This window comes from Paralichthys olivaceus, chromosome 12 (genome assembly GCF_024713975.1).
Source record: "Paralichthys olivaceus isolate ysfri-2021 chromosome 12, ASM2471397v2, whole genome shotgun sequence".
Lineage (NCBI taxonomy): Eukaryota > Metazoa > Chordata > Actinopteri > Pleuronectiformes > Paralichthyidae > Paralichthys > Paralichthys olivaceus.
Genome location: NC_091104.1, coordinates 468,073 through 489,387, shown reverse-complemented (window position 1 = coordinate 489,387; position 21,315 = coordinate 468,073). Strand labels below are relative to the sequence as shown.

Below are 21,315 nucleotides of genomic sequence, written 5' to 3'. Positions count from 1 at the left end.
AAAAGCATGGTATGTTTACTGAGAGTTCTGTTTCCCCTCCAGTGTTGACTACCACAGATGCACGCACTTTTACAGGGACAAGCAGGGGGGTTGGGGGCTATGTCAACTTACCATAGGTGTGACAACTTCCTGTGGCTTCTCCATTTCTTTTTGTTTTTTCATTTACTGTCAAATAACACATACTATAGTGACAAGAGTGAAACTGCACTTATTCCTGTCAACGAAACTTCATGTTTCTGTTATTTCAGCTCCCTCTCTCGCTTTCTCTCACACGCAGACACACACACACACACACCAATTGGTGTAATTTTCCTCCATCAACATTGTCTCACTTTTCACCTTTTCTTTCACACCCCAGTCTTCCAGAGCATCTGTCGAGCCCTCAGTGTTCCACTTTGATGGAAATTTTTCAACACAAGTGCAAACAAGCACTAATACACAGGGGATCAGGATGAGTTTAAATCAACAAAGTAACCGTATTAGGTTACGTTAATCCAAAGACTGCTATACACACTGGAGATGAGAGAGCATAGATGCCCATTTCAAAGGAGTTTTGAGGCTGCATGTGTGCAGTATTTAGAACAACAAACTCAGAAAGATGCAGTTATATAAAATGTATGCAACGTCCTTTTTTGGAATGTGCATGCAAAGTCATTGTTCATCATACATTCGTCAACAAAGTTTATCAGAAAAACTGAAATTTCCAATACAATATGATCAAAGAAGAAAAGTGATGATAGTGGAGTTTAAAACCTGTCTAGAGTTTCCTTGTTAAAAGGAAAAGATGCACAAAAAACAAAAAAAGATCATGGCAATGCTGAGCATTTCTCTTCATGCGTGCCTGAATCGTATATTACCGGTGACTTTGCACCAATAAACAGTCCAACTGTGATAACCCAGCTAATAAAATAATTTTTGCAACAGCAGAGAACCCTGACATTTCAAATATAATGTTGCAGAGAGAAAAAGTACCTGTTAAGTGTAAATTGTCTGAAAAGTAAAATGAAAGTTTAATTATCTTATGGTACTTTTAAATCACATTTAAGTCAGGGTAAACCATATTAATTCAATACACTTTGCTAACATCTCTCAATGGATAACTAGCTGTACATTCTGTGTGCGGTGGTAAAAAGAATCTAGATTAAATACACTGCCTGGCTCTGTATTTGATACATTAACAGTATAGGCTATGCTAATCCTCTTTCTTGGAGTGATTTTTAATGAAAAATATTTAAATATCACCATCTCAAAAAATATACTGTAATAATTCCTCTGCCTACTACTATCGAGGAATGGAAGGACGGTCTGAAAAGTAGCCTCAAATAACATACACCTCCACTAGTATCTAAGACTATAACAACTACTGTTGTTGAAGCACCAAAAACTGCAGCTAATCCAAAGAAGATAACAAAGTAATGAGTGGGAAAGACCTACATGAACATTAGTGAGCCAAGCTGTTTCAATGCTAAAGAGATCACCGGGAGTTGCCTCTGGACCAGGCTGTGGGCTGTGGTGACCAAAAACCGGTACACAATGTTCTCCAAGCTGGCAGTAGCCAGTCACTGATTCCTGTAGTACAGAGGTCACAGTACATCAGTGTCTGACTGTCTGCTTTTTCAAGGGCCGACAGACACTAAATGTTCTGGCTGGTCGTATGGTCGTTGACCATGTAGTTAGTGTTAATACAGAGGGTCTATTTTGTCTACATTTATGTTAATGTTTGTGATTGCTAATTCCAACTTGTTGAGATCAGTGGTGCACCTTGGTAAAGCATGTACATGAATGTGTCGGGTGAGCCTTCTGAAGGAGCGGAGAAGAGGGGCAGCAGGTCAGAGACATCAGCTGAGCCAGTGTCTCTGTGTGTTGGCGCGAGAGACAGAAATAAATAAAAGTAAGCGAGCAGAGTCAGGATGGAATGAATGAATGGCATAGCAAATATATATAATATACAGCAAATGCTAGTTCATTGATTATTTATACAGTTGAATGAATTCTTAAGCGAGTAAAATAAAATGACAAATCACCCCTGAAAAAACACAACTAACAATGGACTCAGCCAATCACTGTTAGACAATATATTTGTCCAATCACCCAACCCCACCTTGAAGGCCGCATATGTGTTGCTGGGAAATCAGAGACATAAACAATTACATATTTGTTGACGTTATAATGTGGCTCTACGGTGGCTTTAGCCCATGAAAAAGCAAACTGGTTCGAAATTAGCACTAGCACCAGCTCAGTCCCAGCACTCGGTTCACTTTGGTGGAAAGGAGGTATCAAAGACTAATTTCTTTCACTCCTAACTAACGCCTTTTTTTGGTGGACTTTTTATGTGATTTTGATCATTAAACAAACTGAGCACCTGGTACTTACTTCAAACTTTCGTATTGTAGGCAACTAATGTGATGTAATGTAGCATCTCATACTAAGACAGGAGGATGTGGAAGCAGCAGTGGAGGAAACAAAATCTTTTAAGAGTGAATCAAGAGACCTTGGACACATTGGGAGGACCTTGAATGGCAAGTTTCCTAACCATATTGCAGCCACAGCCCTCTGATAAGACATTGTCCTTGTGTTTGAGCCCACCAAGCAACCCGTGCTAATGATCATTAGAAGATTGCTTGGAAAAGGCCTTTGAAAGGAAGCTGAAGCTTAAAAGCGGAGTCAGGTAAGTGGCAAGCCATCTGTACACAAAAGCACATTATCTGCACAGTGGAATTTATATGTTACATCCTGACTACTGCATGATGCACCACCCCTTGCCTGAATGCTTCAGCGATTGTTCTGTTGTCAGCTTCACACTTGATATGTATATTGTTAAGGACCCAGGAAAATGCAGTGTCAAAATTGTTACAATTCGGTCACACCTTGGTTCAATATCAATCAAATATGAATAATTAGTCGACCAACGCTCTGTAGCAGTCAGTGGGGGCGGGGCAGTGTGTCTTCAGCCTGTGTACCAAGTTGAACATGTCTTCTTCTAAATCCTCGTATAACTGCAGCAGCAGCAGGCAACCAGTTCAGACCTCAGGTCAAAATTGCCGCCAGATCATTTTGATTTTATTCTTTTTATTTCACTGTATTGGACTGTCAGATGTTCATGGGTGTTGTGGGTGCTGATCTTTGTAATGGCAGCAAAATTCCTTAGCAATTTGTCGAGAAAGCACAACATAGCCTTTGTTGCTGCTAAATATAGAGCTGAATTACAGAGATTTTATTTTAAAAAGTTGTGAACTTGGGTCTGAAGATTGTGCCGACTTTTAAACACAACTCTGAAATTGCCAATTTGTAATGTATGACAAAATAACACCAGTTCAGGAAATCATTCAAACCTATATATACACTAACAGTAATAAAGCAAATTCATTTTAATTTCATAAAAAGCATTGACTATAAAATCTTATTTGCAGATAAACCAGGTATGATACACACTAATCACAAGGAATAATTCTGATGTAGCTCCAGAGCATTATCACTAGTCAAGCAAACAGCCAATTCCAAACCGGCATGTTTAGATAAGATGGGTTTAGTCATAACTAATTTGAGAATGTTGAGCAGCAAAATCAGATGGGGATACTTTTGAATAAAGTTTTCAGACAAGAAGAAATGTTCATAAACTGGTACCACTTGCATCATATTTAATGTTAAGGTGAACATATCTATAGCAAGTTGACAGGAGTTCCTTTCATGAAACACTGATCTGTGTAAAATTGTAAAGGGGCCAATAAATAAGCTTATCCTCCATACTCACACACACACACTCTGTGCACACACAACAGACATCGCCATTAGACATTCAGCTCGGCATAAAAAGAGTAGCAGCAACTCACATGGATGGGGATAAGCTGATAATATTTACATTCACATATTTAACACGGAATTTCATTGCGCTTTCAATGGTTCCAACACCAATGTTATTTCATTTCTGAACAAATAGTCTACACCTATGAATAAAAACGCTTCACCAGTCTTTTTTGTCTATGTCCTCCATTCATATTTCCATATGATTTGAAAGGTATGTCCTTTTTGGTTTAAACTGAAGTTACCCAAAGCTTGAGCCAGGAGTTTGTTCATGCTGAAGGGACAACAAAAGCTTTGTATAAGCATTGCAGTTTTTTCTGCTCATCAAAGATCGTGACAATAGTCAGGAGAAATGATTTCAGTATTCCCGGGCTTCTTTTAGTTCTATCTGAAACACTTGTTCAGGAGGGTTATCTGCACACTCCAGCCTATTATTGGGTGGTCTTACTGAATGGAACCTACTCCAGTCCCCTTTGCACAGAATCCAGGGCAGTACATCCACCTTGTAATGTAACTCTGGTGAAAACTCTGTACTGATTAAGTTTGGTGCTCCTGCTCCTTTTCCTCGTGTTATCAGTCTCATTTGATCATCATAACAGCAGTGCTGTGCTGCTAACGTTGTACTGTCATACGACAGCATGGAGCGGATGCAGAATCTGGCTGATGGTTTATAGATGTCTAGGCGTTCCTTGGGTCCACTTGCATCCCTCCAGCGGTAGGTTTTCTGAAGTTTGGTGTCCTGGATGTTGACAGCATTGTAAACAGCCTCAGAGGGATAGGAGCAGGGGCAGCTGGGGAGTTCAGTAAGCACTTGATGCAGGTACTTCTGAAGAAAGTCATTCTTGCAGCTTAGCCACTTCTCACAGCTGTCTACATCTGGATGGTGGGGAGGTTTTCAAGAAAAGGGTTTGTCTGTTAGTCTTCAACAACGAAATAACCTTTGGTTGATCTTACAGAAACATCTCCAGTAAAAGCAGATACACGGTAGTCTTCATCCCACACCTGAAGACATAGTCATAGCCTCAAATTTCCAACGGAAACTCATCTTAAAAATACTGGTTCTTTCCTCAATCTGCACCATCATGATTACTTTTGTCTGCTGCTAGGAATTGAAAAGATGGGGAAAGTTCTTGTTAGCAAACTTCAGGCTGAAAAATGATCAGCAATCAAATTATATTTGTATAGCCCATTTTCACAAATCACAATTTGTCTCATAGGGCTTTAACAAGGTGTGACATCCTCTGCCCTTAACCCTCAATTAGAGTGAGTAAAAGCAACCAAAAAAACCCTTTTAACAGGGAAAAAAAACATAGAAACCTCAGAGAGAGCCACATGTGAGGGATCCCTCTCCCAGGACGGACAAAGTGCAATAGATGCCACGTGTAACGGAGGACATCAGAAAAATAAGAGTATGGAAAGCGAATGGAGCTAACTCAGCTAGCTCAAATCATTGTCCAATCATATTCATGTGGGTAAATTGTGTCCATTATAACCAGATACTTCTTACTATCACACTGCTGATAGCCTCACCCCAAGAGTTAGATATAAACAGCCCAAAGGAAGACTAGAAAAAGATAGTAACTCATGATATCCTGGCTTGTTTTGATTGAGTGGAGCTCCAGTCTTCTCTGACGGGTCAACCAGTGTATTCAGAAAGAGGGAAGTGAGCAGCGAGATGGAAAACATATATTAATCTGCTCAATATATGCTTGAATAAAGGCACTGAATGGCATTGAGGACACAAAATAAGGTTTGGTTTAGCATCTACTCTTAAATGCAACGTGTTTTAGTGCTCTTCTTAAGGCAGCATCCTTCCCTTTTTCTGAGAAAAGTCATGTGAAACTCACACTGCTGTTGTAAAACATGAAAGGGTGACTCTGAGAGAAAATATGTGAAATTGAAAGGCCTTCTATATTTGTTTCAACAGAAGATGCCTGGGTTGAGAGGGGAAATAGAAACACGTTCTTCTTGTCTGCTTTGTTATGTTTAAAAGAACTATAGCATTCTCTATCTAGTTCTTAGAGGAGGTAGAGCAATAAAATGGAAAGTAAAAAGGAATTCAAACATTTTATAAACATCTGTGTTTCATGGTGCTGACAAGAGGAATTATAAATATCTAATCCAGGTTTACACACTGTTATTGACTGAGTCTGAGTAATGTTTCATATACCAGTCCAAAACACAACCTGTTGACAATCACATGGTCGCATACATACTTGTGTCCAGGAAATCGCTACTGTTGGTGGTCTGGATGGGTGTCAGTGGAGTCGCTGAAAACATTGTGTCTACATGATACAGGAAAAGAAAGGAAGGTAGTGTGTTAAGGTAGCATTCACAAACAGTAAAGGACACACACTGACATTTCACTTACATAGGAATGCTAAATATGTATATGTATAATATGTATATTGCAATAAGTAAGCGGTATGGCTCTGTTCTGTGACCTCCCTGCCCTTCCGGGTGCATATGTGGAAAGCCTGCAGTAGGGAGAGCACACCTCCCTACCCTTCCATTAGCCTTCATGGAAAGTGAAGCTGGGAGAGCAGCAGTCAAGAGATCCCCAGCAGAGAACAAAGCAAAGAACAGAGCAAGCATCAATGACAGCACAATGCGTACATCGATTAGCTCAGATTCAGTTTGAAAAGGAGGTGCTGGGGTGGAGGTGGGTTCTGAAGTGGCTTACAATGGAAGCAAGAAGAGTCGGCTGGGTATAGCAGCTTAACTAGAATGTATATGAGGGGATTAGCTGAGCCATCAGCTGATGTTGTCTTTTATAGAGATCTGCTGCTGTCAGCTAACGTATGGGATTGTTGCCTCACTTCACTTCAAGACCTTCCCGAACTAAGGCTCAGCTAATCCCCTCAATTTAAACAACTGAGTACAAAAACAAACTCACTCATTCGTTACAATTCACCCTAATGGAGGGAAAAGCGTTGCCTTGCAATGCAGATTTTTGTGTGTGCTCTTTTAGTGTGGTTTAGAGTGTGGTTGCCCTGGCATCTGTGTGTTGTCAGACTTGGATGCAGATGATCCGTTTATACATATTATCAGCATTCTACATACACAGTGCTCATGTAATTGTGTGTGTGCTCGTCGTTTGCACTCAGGGACATAGCCAGGCCAGGTTGAGACTTAAACAGGATTTCATTATCATGTTCATTGTGTACATTGCTATTTGATTTCTGCAGTTCATCACATGGTCTGCAGTTATAGTTACTATAGCTGTTCTATACATGAGCCACTAAGAGTTTAGTCTTTAGTATTCTCTTGGAAATATTTAGGCTTATGTATTTTTATTATAATTTAGGTCTTCAAATGTGATAAAATCCAACTTTAATATAAGTTTGACACCCAATCATTCAAACAACTTTAAATATTGTTGATTAAAACTGAGGAAAACTGGCTTGTGTCCTTGCTGTTTCTCTTTCAATATGTAAAAAAAAAAAAAAAAAGGCTCATATACTGCACATATTCCAGTAACTTAGCTTAACTAAAAAAGTGTTCCTACTTCTTGTCAGATCTGCAAATATAGGGCTGATTTTAGGGTTTTAAATTGATGACTGATGAGTTATAGTATTATGTCATGTTTGAGATCAAAATACCTTCATTAATAGTGGTTATTCTTGCCACACCATAGAGTTTCTGCTTCTTACCAGCACAGCTCTCCAGGTCACAAGTGCGTGACTCAGTCGCAGTGCATGCGTAGCCGCAGGAACGGGTCCGTTTCTGGGTTCCGTGTCCACAAGTAACGCTGCAGGAAGCCCAGTGGCTCCACTCCTCCTCGTACTCTGAAAAACACAGGGGGAAAAGATGGATGGAGGGCAGACAGCGCAGAGGGGAGAAAAGCACAACTATGGACTAATATATTAAGAGTGGGCTTTGAAGTCAGCCTTGTGAATTCCTCACCCAGCTGGTGTATGTGTGTTATGCAATTAAGGAGCGGCTGAAAAGAGTCGGGTAACGACAGCGTGGGACCTCGGAGACATGCTCCTCTGTATTTAAACAACGTCTGCAGGAGCAAGGGGTGAGAACTTCAAAAGAAAGGCAGGGGAGTTGGGGGGCAGTGAGAGTGATGATGGCTGTATGCTAGCATTACTGTTCACTCAGCTTTCACTGACAAATATAAGTGCCAACATTTTATCAACAACTGGAGCTTCATACTGCAGCTGAACCTGTTAGATTGAAATCAAATGCAATCAAATGCATGTCTAAGGTTTGGCTGCAAAAAAAGTTGTATCACTGACTCCTAACTGTTCTGACCTAATTGTTGCAGAAATGCAAGCCACCAAGTTCAGCTCAGACTCAGAGATCTGGAACTGTTTCCCTCCGACATGCTTCTGTACAGAGGTCAATGATGCACTGCCACTAAATTGCATACTTTTTGGCAGTCATGACCGTTGCTGATTATCAGGCAAGAACTTCAGCCAGCTGGTGTTTGTGAATGAGGGTGAAAAGAGTCAGTTGGAGTGTGAGCACATTAAAATGTGAGTTTGTGTGTAATCTGACTGATGGGGTGTGCGCTAACACAAACAACCTGCTGAAGATGAATAGCCTCGGAGTGACAACATTCCCCCCTGCACATCCCCCAGCTCTAATAAAAACCCCCAATCATGAAAACTTCACTGTACATGTGCAACACATTTTACAGCATCTATTCATCTATATATTATCAGTGTGATGGTGGTGCTAGAGGGAAATCAGTTCATCTTCTGGGGACACATGAAAGTTTGAACACAAATTGAGTGCCAATTGATCAAGTAGAGAATTTGCTTTCGATGTGCCACCAACAGACTGCCATCTCTTGATGCCACTAGCACGGCTAACACAGATCCATTAAGAATCTAGATTGAATCAGCTATCAACATCTCCAGCACATTTTCTGGTTTAATGAACAAAAACTTTGCTGGCATGGTTCAATGGGTTCTACTTATCATTATTATCACTGGGGCTGTAGTGAGGCGTTTTTAAATACAACGTATTTACGCACCTTTTTCATGGTGGTTTACGCACTTGTTATGGTCCACATTATATGACAGTTTACAGTTCAACCTCACCTTGTCCCTGCCCCTTCTCACTGTTGCCTGGCACATGACCCTAGCTTTTCCATCTCCTTAGCGTACAGACCTCTCCGCTTGCAAACTCTCAAAGTTCAGTCCCTCTTCCAAACTGACCTAGCATCTGTCTGTCCCTCCATGCTGTATAAATAGTTCAATGTGATGCAGGAGTTCCTCAAAACAGGACAGGGACATACTGTGGACTGTTCCTTTTTAACAGCCATAGACCGATCAGCTGTTTCGATGTAAAGGGTAAATGGTTTGTATTTATATAGTGGTTTTCTAGCCTTGAAGACCACTCAAAGCACTTTACAGTGCAGTTTGCCATTCATCCATTCACACACATTCATACAGTACATCTATGAGCAGCGCTTTATTTTCTATGAGGGGCAATTCGGGGTTCAGCATCTTGCCCAAGGACACTTTGGCATGCAGATGGGGAAGACTGGGGATCAAACTGCCAAGACTTTATTATTAGCCTAAGATGTCGTTATTGTCTAAGACGTCATTATTAGCGGCATTGATCTATCTGAATCATATGCTAACAATTACATTTTAAACTTAATTTCCAATGATGCTGGCTGGACATTAACGTGGCGATTTTCACAATTAATGCACTGTGTTGTGTTTCATGTGTGATTCATTGTATTGCTGTCTTGTTATGTATCTTTTGTATGCAAAAATCTAAATTTGGAAAGTAACTATCAACTATAGCTAGATAAAAAATGATAGTAGAGTTAAAAGTACAATATTTGCCTCTGACGTCTAATGGAGTAGATGTACAAAGTAACATGAAATTGCAACACCTAAGATATGTAGTCCCTCAAATTTGTATACAGTAATAGAGTACTTTTACTTAATAATAATAATAAAAAAATTCTACCTTATTGGTCTATATAATTTATTTTCAGTTCTAGTCTCCTAGCTTCATATGTTAAAATAAATCAACAGAAACACTAGAGTGCTGTTACTTTGAAATGGTACAAGAAGTTTTCAAATATGGATGTTGTTACGGATGTTCAACGGATAGACATTGAAACTGTGGTTAAAGATCATTTTCACCGTCTATACGATGAACTGCACGTGGTACTTGGAGAAAATAGGCCTTGATTCTATAGAAGATCAGCGCAGCTCACTCACCTGAGCCGAGCCAGTGTGGTCCAGGCATTAGGGTGCATACCACATGCATACCACACTGTCTACTGATTGTCACTCACCTACATTTCTTTCAAAAAATACTGAGGCCAAAAAATATACTTAATGAATAATAAACTAAATGTAATAGTGTGTGTATTACTATACGTAAATATGTATACTGTGCTGTCAGTAAAACTGAGTGTATCTTTAATAAGGTTCTTCAGATTACCATACTTTTCAAACCACTGAACAAAGCAGTCCAGTCAACTGATTCTGAGTAAGGTATCCTGTGTGAGTGTGTCTGTTTGTGTGCTTGTACATATTTACGTGGTGGGCCATGAGGGAGTAGACCCTATCATGGACCATGTCATGTCAGACAGACACACAGTGTGTGTGTGTGTGTGTGTGTGTGTGTGTGTCAACATGAAAACAGTGTGCCTTACTGTCAGCCAGTATGAAGCTGAAACAGACTGACATATAGCAATGTTTGTGATGATGATGATGAAACATGTCTGGCTCATAAGCAGTACATGACCCAAAATCATGTACTAATGTGTCAAAAATGTTGAGTTTAACAGTTATTAGGTTTATTGTAATAAATACTATCACTATATTTCACTATACCGTCCAGCCTCATGTTAGGTAAATATGTAATATGGCATGTAAAACTACATTCTTACCATAGTTATCCTTGGCATGCCAGTCTTTGTTCCAGTGACCACCTCCATCCCCTCCAACTCCACTGAGGATGAGCTCATCTGGGTCATAGTTATAGTCCTCAGACTGCTCCTCCAAACTGTCTCTTCCCAGCCCATTCTCCAACTGCTCCGGGTACTCCCAGAAGAGTGGCCAGAACAGCTTCTTGTGGCTATTGGCCCACTCTGAGGAGGACACTGACCAGTCATTACGCTGACCCTCCTTGGCCAGATCCATCTCCACCTCCATCCCGGGCTGGCTGTCATCCACCACCTCGATGGTCACCTGGAAGAAACACAAAATACTTTAATGCCGTTAATGCAGTGTGTAACACCTTACACAACTGGTATTGTTTTTTGTGATCCAATTGCAAGTGGACAGCTCTAATTACAAGTGTGAACAGACTCAGATTGGATAGTGATTCAACCAGACCACATTTGGAGATGGTCTGGGCCACACGTATCTACATCCTTTTAACAGTGTGAACGCAAACGTGTCCTGGGCCACATATGAAAGACCTCTGACTCAGTTGACGTTCTCTGACCTGCTACAGTTTCACTATGAATTAAACCTTTTATCTGTGTCCATACGGTGATCTGTTTGTGGCCATCTGCAAAATATCAACACTGACCACGTCATGACTGATACTTTTCTTAAATTGGTGACATTTTTCTTCCAACTCCTAGATTAATTCAGCGCCTCCTGGCTTCTCTCTCATGCCGACACACAGACACACACAAACAGTGACATTGGATACATCTGTAAACTCAGACTGGGTCAAAACAACATAATTGAACAAATGACATATGTGTGCATTTGCATAAAGAGCGGGGAAGTGAGAACCGATCACAAGTGATCACAGGAGACAAATACAGTGTACAGTTAAAGTAGACTTCTTCAGATCAACAGAAATAGACAAAATAGTGTGATACTCATTGCCAGAGACTCAAGTAACTGATTCTAATGGTGCAACCTAATGGATACCACTGTAGCAGGTGAAGCAGCCACCCAGCTGTTGTACGTATGGTCTCTCTGGTCTGAACCTTTTGAACTCCATCAGAGTTTTCACCAGTCTCTAGAGCTTAGACATTCGTTAAGGTGAGTTGAATCTGTACTAAATACACAGAGGCAACAGTACACGTGATGTCAATATAACAATGGTATCTGACTACTTGCTCTGATTACGACCCTCATGATCACAGAAGGCTGCTTTCCCCTGGTAATGATGATCCTGTTTGACTGCAGCCTCATTCAAATACTCAGACATACTGGAAATGAGATCGAGGTGGCAGATGATGGTGGATCCTGATCGGCAGTGAATCATGACGATAGATTGTGGACTATGGTGGCACCCGATCATTATGGTGATTGTGGTGGCTGCTGATCGTGGACTATGATTACAAAAAGACTGTTTGATGTACACTATGTCTACTCGGATACTCTACCATTACTGACAATAATTTGTCAATTCATTTGCCTTCCATTATGCTACAAACTGTTCAATTCTAACCAATGCTGTAAATATTTTTCTGATCTTCTCCATTAAACGTGGCATCTATTTCACTTCTGTCCGTCCTGGGAGTCTGGCTCTCTCTGAGATTTCTACATTCTTTTTCCCCTGTTAAAAGTTTTTATTTTTCCTTATTCTTGTTGAGGGTTAAAGGCAGAGGATATCACACCTTGTTAAAGCCCCATGAGACAAATTGTGATTTGTGAATATGGGCTATAAAAATAAAATTTGATTGAACAGATGGAGGTGAAGAGAGGATAAAACAGAGAATGCACTACTGACCACTTAAAAATAAAGTGAAGTTTGGGTTTAAAAGCTGCACTGAAGGTTTTCTGAACATCGGGGGACCTAAAAACCCACGGCCCTGACACACAATCAGTGTGTTGATTATAAAATGAGAAAATTCCAAATATCGCAGTAAAATAAAGTTGTATTCTGTAAGACAAAGAATAAAAAAATTACAAACTGACATGCTGGTACAGGCTGTCTCATATGATGAGGGGCATGATGACTGCTGCAGGAGAAACCTGTTTATTTAAAGATCTGATTAAAGTACTCTCCCCTTTTATGAAAGAGGGTTATTGTGCAGTGGAGGAAGGGACTGTGAGGGTAGATGAAAAATGTAGCAAGATAGAGAGATGATGTGATGCCAATTCTGACTATCTCTGTCTCTCTCACATATACACGCCTGCACACACACAGACACACACACACACGTGTAAACACATACAGGTCTAGACAAAACCCAGGTTGCTTATGTTTCCAACTGCAACTGTTTATAAAGAAAAAGCAGCCGCTGAAGACGGAGATTCAAACATGGCGCTGAATAGCAGGGAACATCAAAATGAAGAACCTATGAGTATAATACGCCTGTCTCTTTTAACAGCGGGAGTGGTAAAGCGCAAGGAAAACGGTTATGCTTTGTTAAAAGGGGGTCATGCTTTGGGAGTGACATGCAATACACCATTCAGAGTCCCATCTCCATTCCATTGAAAAGGCAGGTAAGCTTGCTCTGTGTTGTATTGCTATTACATTTGCCAGGCAGTAAGAGAAAATCTTCTCCTGCATGAGCAGATCATATGTGAGTGTATGCAAACATTATTTTTGATGAACACTTCAAACTGGATTTTGTTGGTCAAAATTGGAATCACTTTCTAATGCCTCATGATAACAAAGCACCAACAATGCGTTGGTGATGTTGATCAGTCCTTGGTGCGGCTATAGCAGAGGGGGGTGGAGTGGTCATCCTCAAACCAGATGGTTGGCAGTTTGATAACAACATGCCTGTTTAATTTGCTACTAATGTGGGAGCTGGACATGATAATGACAACTTTGTCAGTCTGAAACTTGCAAAGATGCTTGCGTCACTATTGGTGCTGTTTTTTTACTGCTTGGCACCAGGAGTAAGATAGGACACATATCAAGTATCTTGTATGTGTACTGTAGTATGAGTTAAATTGTTCTACTCTCCACTGAATCTAGGAGGGTACTACAGTATGACACTCTATGTATGCTGACCAGGCTCTGCTTCTCCAGTCAGATACAATAAGTGATACATTATACCTGAATAAGTGACCTCATGGAATTCCTCATTAAGCCTAACAAACTCTGTAACACATTCTCTTATGCATTCTTATGGCCTCACAGTCAAAAGGGAAAAAAATACTTTTTGACCTTTTATATTTGGCCGTCATGTGTTTTATATTTTCACTTTCCCCACATTTTCTTTTCTTTCTGAAATCCTGTGTAGATGTCTGAGGCACATGGATGGCTCTGAGCACCCAACTGTTAAGGGTCCTGTTTATGGTAACTTAAGAAGCTGTCCTGACTCAAACCAGCTGTACAGAGTGATGAGATGTGTGGAGGGAGAGAACGACCCATGGAGTGGAGGAGAGAAACTGAAAAGAGAGTCATCAAGGGCTCAGTCACACCCACACCTCCTGTGATCAGTTTCTCTATACTTCACAGATTATATGAACCCTTCCAGCTATGAGAACAGTGACCTAACCTCTTTCCAATAATACAATAACCTCTGGAAATTCTGACCTCCCCCACATTGCCTACCTGGATGTTAGGGTTCTGTGAACTTATGTCCGCATTGGCCAGCTCTGGGAAGTTCCTTAGGTCCAGGATGAATGGCTCAGGGTCCTCCTCAGGTTCAGGAGGGGGGAGGATACCCTGGTGAAGGTGCTGGGACCAACGGTGTCTGGACCTGAGGGAAGAGGGACTGGAGGGCAGAGTCTGGAGCAGGTTCTCTTGTTCCAGCTCTTGAAGAGTCTGATGATCATCGCCATGGCTACGCTTTGCTATCACCTGGGAGCAGATAGAGACATTATTAACATATCCTCAGATTAGATTCAACATCACTGTAATTGCACAAGTAATGAATAATAAAAATAAACAATGACCACATATTGTTTGGCCTACCAGCACACACAAATAATATATGTGTGGGTTAAAACATTGTCAAAATGCCCCCAGTTAGAAATTATACAGTTAATTTCCCATGTTTGCTTTGGACAACTCTGTTAGTTCACTGTATTTTTGCCCAAACCGGTACACACTCACGACTGATTTGATGTGAACCCCAAGGGATGAACATCAAGCTGGATATGAGCATGTTTGCCTGCACATTTACCTTGCTATTTTGGTTGTGCGGGGAAGGGTTTGTGATTTGTGGGTGGGATGTTTCTGACACTACAGTGGCTATTTCTGTTCTCCATGACTTTTGTCGCAGAAAATTGAATTGTCACTTTTTATAGGAACACATTTATTTTGTCATCCAGATAGCCTGCTGTGGAGGTGGCTCAGTGAGGTGAGGGGACTGGCACAGCTGAGACTAGTTGGCCGAATAAACTCGATTCAAGATGACAAGCCAGCATTCATTTCTGGATTTATGTTTGTATTTCAGTTTTGTTTGCACTGAGTGTCTGAATAAAATGTTAAAGCCTGAATGGTTTGTCTCTGGCTCTTGTGTTCAGACCCTGGTTGCATTGTCAATTGCCACACCTGCAAAGTCATTTGAGCCTTTTGGACAGTAGCTTGGGAATAACTCACATCTGTGGATGGATTCTGAGTGTCAGTCCCATTTCTGAAAAAGCTTTGAGGTTGATGGATCCGTTACCGACCCTTTATCTCCCCTCCCCTCTCAAGCAACATGGTTCTAGACAAGAGAGTGTAAATGGTAATTTATATTACTGTCTGTATTTATATAGTGCCGTCTTGTGTAGTGTAGTGTAGTCTTGATGAGCACTCTAAGCGCTTTAGTTCAGTTTTACATTCACCTATTCACACACACCTTCATACAGTGATGCATCTATGTGCAGCACTCTTCTCTATGAGAAGAAGAACTTCTGGAGCAGGCTTCTATGGTTCTAGAGTCAATCCTGATGATTTTGGCAGTCAACACATTTTTCTTCACCCTCAGCTGCACTTAGTGCTTACTCCTAAGTAGCAAAGGGTAACACATTCATATACTTAGATGATGGCAGTGGTAGTACCATTACCATCAACAGGGTATGGAATCTTAACATGCTAATGCTTACATTTGGTCCCCATAAGTCTAGCCTGATTGAGCTACTAGCATGGCTGTAGAATTTGTTATTGGCAAAGATCAATTAAGACATTTGAGTAGCAGCCTTTCACTTGTAGCTTATGTTGGCCACCCCTTTCACCAGTTTAAATAGTAGTTCAAAAGTATTATGACTGGAATTCATTTGCTGCAGTTGATAAAATCTGCCAGTGTCTGTACACAGCTCGGATAATTTGTGAGAAAAAATAATCATCATTCTGTAACACCAATCTATAACTGAATGGGACTGTGTGTTATTGTAGTTCAACAAGACCTATACAATGTTGGCTTCTATTGAGACATGATCAGCTGATTTGGGTTTATCACTCTTTAAAAATCTCCAGAACTTTAACATATTAGCATATTTGTATTAATGTTCATATTCATATGAATATACTTGAACAGTATAGTTAATAAGGTCAGGAGAAAAATACAGATACTATTCCTGTTTCTAAATGAATAATTTCAGTGTGTGCAAGAAAAGTAGATGTGAGGAAATGTGAAAGAGTCCTGCTTACTTTTAGCACTTTCAGCCACCAGGGTAATCTGGGGTTCAGGATCTTACCCTGGCATGTGGAATGGGGAAGGCTGGGGAAGACTAGGATCGAATCACCAGCCCTCAGATGATGACCCCGCTCTAACCCCTGAGCTACAGCCACCCCGGTACACAATCAGACTCAAGGAGGGATGAGATTTTAGAGAGACAGATTTAGTTTGTGCTTTTCCTCTCTACCCTATTTTTATTTTATTGGTAACGCCATTAGACCTCTGTGTATTGCTATTATTCTTGTCATACAGTTACACAACTGCTCCTACCGTTTGGGAGAGTGACTTCTACCTTATGGGCAATTTTAATAAGTCAGAGCTTAAAACATTGAGCCAACATCCATCAGTTTGTAAAAAGTTGCTTTCTGTGAACAGACAAAGGTTAGGTCACACCATCTTCAATGCTTGTTAAAGATTTATGGAACTTAAGCAATAAATGCAACTCTGATAGCCTTTATTGATCCTCAAAGATTTATTTACCTGAAATCGAAATTTGGATCATAACGTGGCAATATGAAATATCTGACATAAACATTTTATCACAAACTTTAAGTTGTAAAACTTCTCCCCACGCGTCTCTTAACCCCCCATGACATGTTGTGGACAACAGGGAGGATAGAAGAGTAGTGTACCTTAGCAGGAGACGCTGAAGTGTTTCTGTCTCTGACAGAAGTCCGCTGTAATTTGGTGGGAAACCCGCTGACCGACACCACAGTGACGAGCAGCAGCCATAGATGCGACACCTCCATCCACCGCATCTTCCCTGGGACTCTGAGCTGATCTTATCCACGAAGACAGGATGCGGACACCTTCAGACTCAGCCCTCAGCAACAAGAGCAGTGTTCAAACCATGTCAGTGAGCCGAGGGGAAAATAAAACACTGCAGCAGCACGCGTGTGCGTCCCCTCCGTGCGCTCTGTGCCGAGTCGCTCGCTCCCAATGAATAATCCTCCGCATCCGATCTCTAATATTGGTACGTTCATTGATACTGTGAAAGTGACGTGAAGTGAAAGGATTCCCAGTGGTCTCGTGCAACCGCCGACCCGCAGAGCGAAAAGAGAAGCACGTCCACCTCTAATGAAGTGACTCACAGTCAGTTACACTCCAGCTTAAAAGGAGAAACCCTCCCCTCTGCCATGGATGACGCAACAGAGTAGTGAGGGAAAAAAAAGTCACATATAAACAAAGAACGTTTACATTAAGTAACATGAACACATTCAACAAAAAACCGTTAGAATCTAATTAATGATATAAACTGCTAAACATCTTTGTTAATTAATAAATTGCACATTTTCAATTTGAAAAAATGTCGTTTGATCAAAGGGAAATATGACCTCATAACAAAACAAATCACCCAACATAATGACTTATCTAATTGCTTTTGTACATTTTTGAATCATCAGCCTTCTGTGTTTATAATTATTGTATTTTCCACAAAGACAAAAATAAAATTAATAATTACAAAATGTATTTTAATCAATGATATGCTATTTTAATCAGAAACGTAGTACAATTAACAGAAAATTCAAGTCCATCCAAACTAATGTAGTTAATAAAGGAATTAAAGGAATTAGATTGACCAACAAAAAATATCACCCCCCTAAAAAGGTGGTCTGAAAAAAAACATGTAAATTAAATAAAAGTAAACAAACAAGACTGTGAGTTCATTGTTCCAAGTTAGACTTCTGCTAGCCTTTGCTTCAGCCTAAAACCCCAAACACTGGATCTGAACTTTGGACACAACTCTGGTCTGAGTCAACTCTGTGGACATTCACCTTGTAACCATATTCAGCCTTTGTTGCTAGTTTTACATTAAACCTTTAAACCACCTTTTGTCTCTGCCCCTCGTCTCTGTCCAAACACAAGCCTTAAAATGTACTTTGATAAAATGTATTTTATGAGGACTATTTTGAGCATGGACCTTACATTTAACTCCTTCCAGACACAGTTCTAGAAGACCTGTGGTGAGGTGGAGGAGACAGAGGAGGTATGGAGCAGGGAATGGGGTCAAAGGGTGAAAGTGCTTCCAGATGTTGGGACTGTTTCTTTTTCAAATTAAGGTTCCTCCTCACTTCCTCTTTTGACTGAGACCATGTGTGTGTATGATTGTCAAGCAAAAGTGTTCAAACTGCTTTTAATGAGCCCCTCATTGACATCAGTTAGATTATCATAAGGTTATTTCAGACATGGCATGTTGCAACACGTGTGCTTTTTTCGGAAAATATGATGACTCATCTCATTGCATATGTTTATTGACTGTCACTGGCATTGTTGTCATTGCGACAGTTTTGTAGTAATATGCTATATTACCCTATATAAAAAGATGAATGCTATGTTACAGAATGCTGATATACAACATACAGTGAAATTGAGTGACTGATCACAGAGCAGTGAATTTGCAGACACAACATTGAGCTGTCATCTGTGAAGAGGTACCTAAAACTATCTCCCTTTCACATCACTAACACAGATATACACATGGTTAGCTTTCACCCATGTATTCTCTTTTTGTTTCGTTCCAGAGGTATTACCTTTATGACTGAAAATACTCATAAAAAGAAAGAATTTGAATCAAACATATCCAAATGTTAAGTATGCTAACAAGAACAAGTGAGTTTCACTATGTTCGGCCTATTTGTGTCATTCTATTGTGGGAGCTGCAGAGAGAAAAAAAAGAATCATTCATAAGCTGTTACAGCAGAATTAATAAGGTTTGTGTTAAAAAAAATAGAATTGGATCCAGGTGCTGTAAAACAGAGTTCAGGGTAGCAAACTACTATGATGGGTTCTCCCCACGATTTCTAACAAGGTTAGAGTATGAGCAAAATGAAAGACAGAGGCACTGGCAACAAGGGTATGTACATTGCTGTACCTTAACCACAATATGTGAATAATTACCAAATATCACCCTGAAGTTCTGTAGCAAGTCAAAAGACAGAAAAATCAAAAACTTGGTCAACAGTGACCCCTGCAGTCTGGGATGCACCTTGGCCCAATAGAGAGTCCCAATGACTGTGATAACACATGCCTACACTTTATATAAAGGAAGGAACATTATATATATATTATATATATAAATATATATATATATATATAATATATAAATATATATATATATATATATATATATATATATATATTATATTATATATATTATATATTATATATTATATTGTTGTATGGCCTAAAGTGGAGTTAATACATAACAAAGCCTTGGGGGACTTCATTTGCTTCAGCTGTGATACATATATAAACCCCACGCATGAAGGTATTCAAGGTGAGTTGCAATCATGGGAAAGACAAAGGAGCTTCCACTAAAGCTGAGCGAGGAGATTGGGTGTAAGAAAATTTCCCAAAAATGTAATATTCCAAGAGACACCATTGGGAGCATTATAAGGAAGTTTAAAACTTATGGAACAGCTGCAAACCTGCCTGGCCGTGGAAGAAAGCCCAACATTTCATCAAGGGCCCTTAGCAACTAAGTCAGAACAACTAGGAGAAACCCCTGTGTGACTGCAAGACACCTATAGGATGACCTGATGAAGGCTGGTACAAGTGCTTCAGTGGCAACTCTAAGACATGCACTGAATAAACAAGGAATTTTAAAGAGGAACGTTATGCCTTCTGTTGACAAATGAAACCTTGGTAATAATTGGACTTTCCAGCAAGACAATGATCCCAAGCACACCTCCAAGTAAACCAAAGCTTTGCTGAGAAAAAGATCCTGGAACATCCTGGAGTGGCCTTCTCAGTCACCAGATTTATATCCGATTGAAAATCTTTGGTGGGATTTAAAGAAGGCAGTTGCAGCATGGAAGCCATCAAACATCACTGAGCTAGAGGCTTTTGCACGTGAAGAACGGGCAAAGATTTCCATCAAGAGGCGTAAGAAACTTGTCAGCACTAACCGAAAACGTTTGTTAGAAGTTATAAAAGCTAAAGGACGCACCACAAAGTACAGAAGCTGGGGGTTGAATAATACTGCACATCACATGCACTAAAAGAGTTACATTTTTCATTTGAACTTTAAAGTTAAGTCAACTTCTGTCAAAATAACTCATATGTATAGATAAATATTTTATGTTGTTTAATGAGGTTTTTTGTCATTTATTGAAATTATCATCACTATACTGTCTTTTGAGGTGAGGGTGTTGAATATATTTCATTGCAACTGTATATTTATATATATAACATAGTAAGTGTTAATGCCAGCAAAATTTCTAAATCTATTTGATTTCAATAATTGAAATAGTTAAATTTGGTGGTATCAGGCTCTCTTCTGGAATCTGCCCTTCCACATGAATAGGTGTAAATTTAATGGAAAGTTAAAGCTAGTTAACACAGAACAGAGCAAGCATCAATAACAACATAAGTCCGATGAATAAGTCAGATTCAGCATGAAAACTGGATGCTGAGGTCAACACAGTTTGCAAAGGGGCTCTGTAGTGGAAGCAGAAAGAGGAGGCAGCCAGAAGCAGCTAAAAAAAGAGCTGACAATATAAGCTTTACAAAATGAATGTATACAAGGTCAGTAGCCGATGAGGAGATCAGCCCACTTACTGGATTGTTGCTACCAATGCAATGGGCTGTTGACCTATATTTCATAAAGTGTTGCAGTTGGACAGTATTTTCTTAAACAGACAACAGAAACACTGAGGCAGATCTCGTGGTCAGGGACAGAAGGCTGAGGGGATTTTCGTCATTCAGGTAAGCAGGTAATTTGGGTAGAGGCAGGGTTGGCAACAGGGAATCACTCCAAGAAATGCTGGAGAACGATCCATAATCTGGCAGAGGGTGTGTGAGGCAGGAGTTTATATGATGGATTGATTGGGGATCGGGAGCCTCTGTGTGCACAGGCGAGTGGAGTAGAGTGGAAAAATACTGGGAGTGGATGAGCTAAATACTGCAGAACTGTGACAAGTTGACAACAACATGATTGACTAAAGAAAGCCAAGTGATTAGAAGAGACAGAGAATTGTGAATAAATGGGACATGAAGAG

At 40.2% G+C, this 21,315-nt stretch overlaps 1 protein-coding gene across 1 annotated transcript; it reads right to left on the bottom strand.

Moving 5' to 3' along the window:
* Positions 1-3,613: 3,613 nt before the first annotated feature.
* Positions 3,614-17,426, bottom strand: ism2a (isthmin 2a). The gene is made up of 6 exons (XM_020103061.2): positions 16,948-17,426; positions 14,263-14,511; positions 10,673-10,973; positions 7,455-7,589; positions 6,018-6,086; positions 3,614-4,677 (listed from the first exon to the last, which is right to left on the bottom strand). The coding sequence occupies exons 1-6, from the start codon at positions 17,071-17,073 to the stop codon at positions 4,160-4,162; spliced, it is 1,398 nt and encodes a 465-aa protein (XP_019958620.2). The 5' UTR covers positions 17,074-17,426; the 3' UTR covers positions 3,614-4,159.
* Between the last annotated feature and the right edge of the window lie 3,889 nt (positions 17,427-21,315).

What these genes read in the sequence shown, in the direction of transcription:
- ism2a (XM_020103061.2), bottom strand. Translation starts at nt 17,073, where the DNA reads ATGCGGTGGATGGAGGTGTCGCATCTATGGCTGCTGCTCGTCACTGTG. An exon ending in CACAGAACCCTAACATCCAG is followed by an intron (nt 10,974 to 14,262) that starts GTAGGCAATGTG and finishes TGTTTCTTCCAG; the next exon opens with GTGACCATCGAGGTGGTGGA. An exon ending in TAGCGATTTCCTGGACACAA is followed by an intron (nt 4,678 to 6,017) that starts GTATGTATGCGA and finishes CCCACCATCCAG; the next exon opens with ATGTAGACAGCTGTGAGAAG.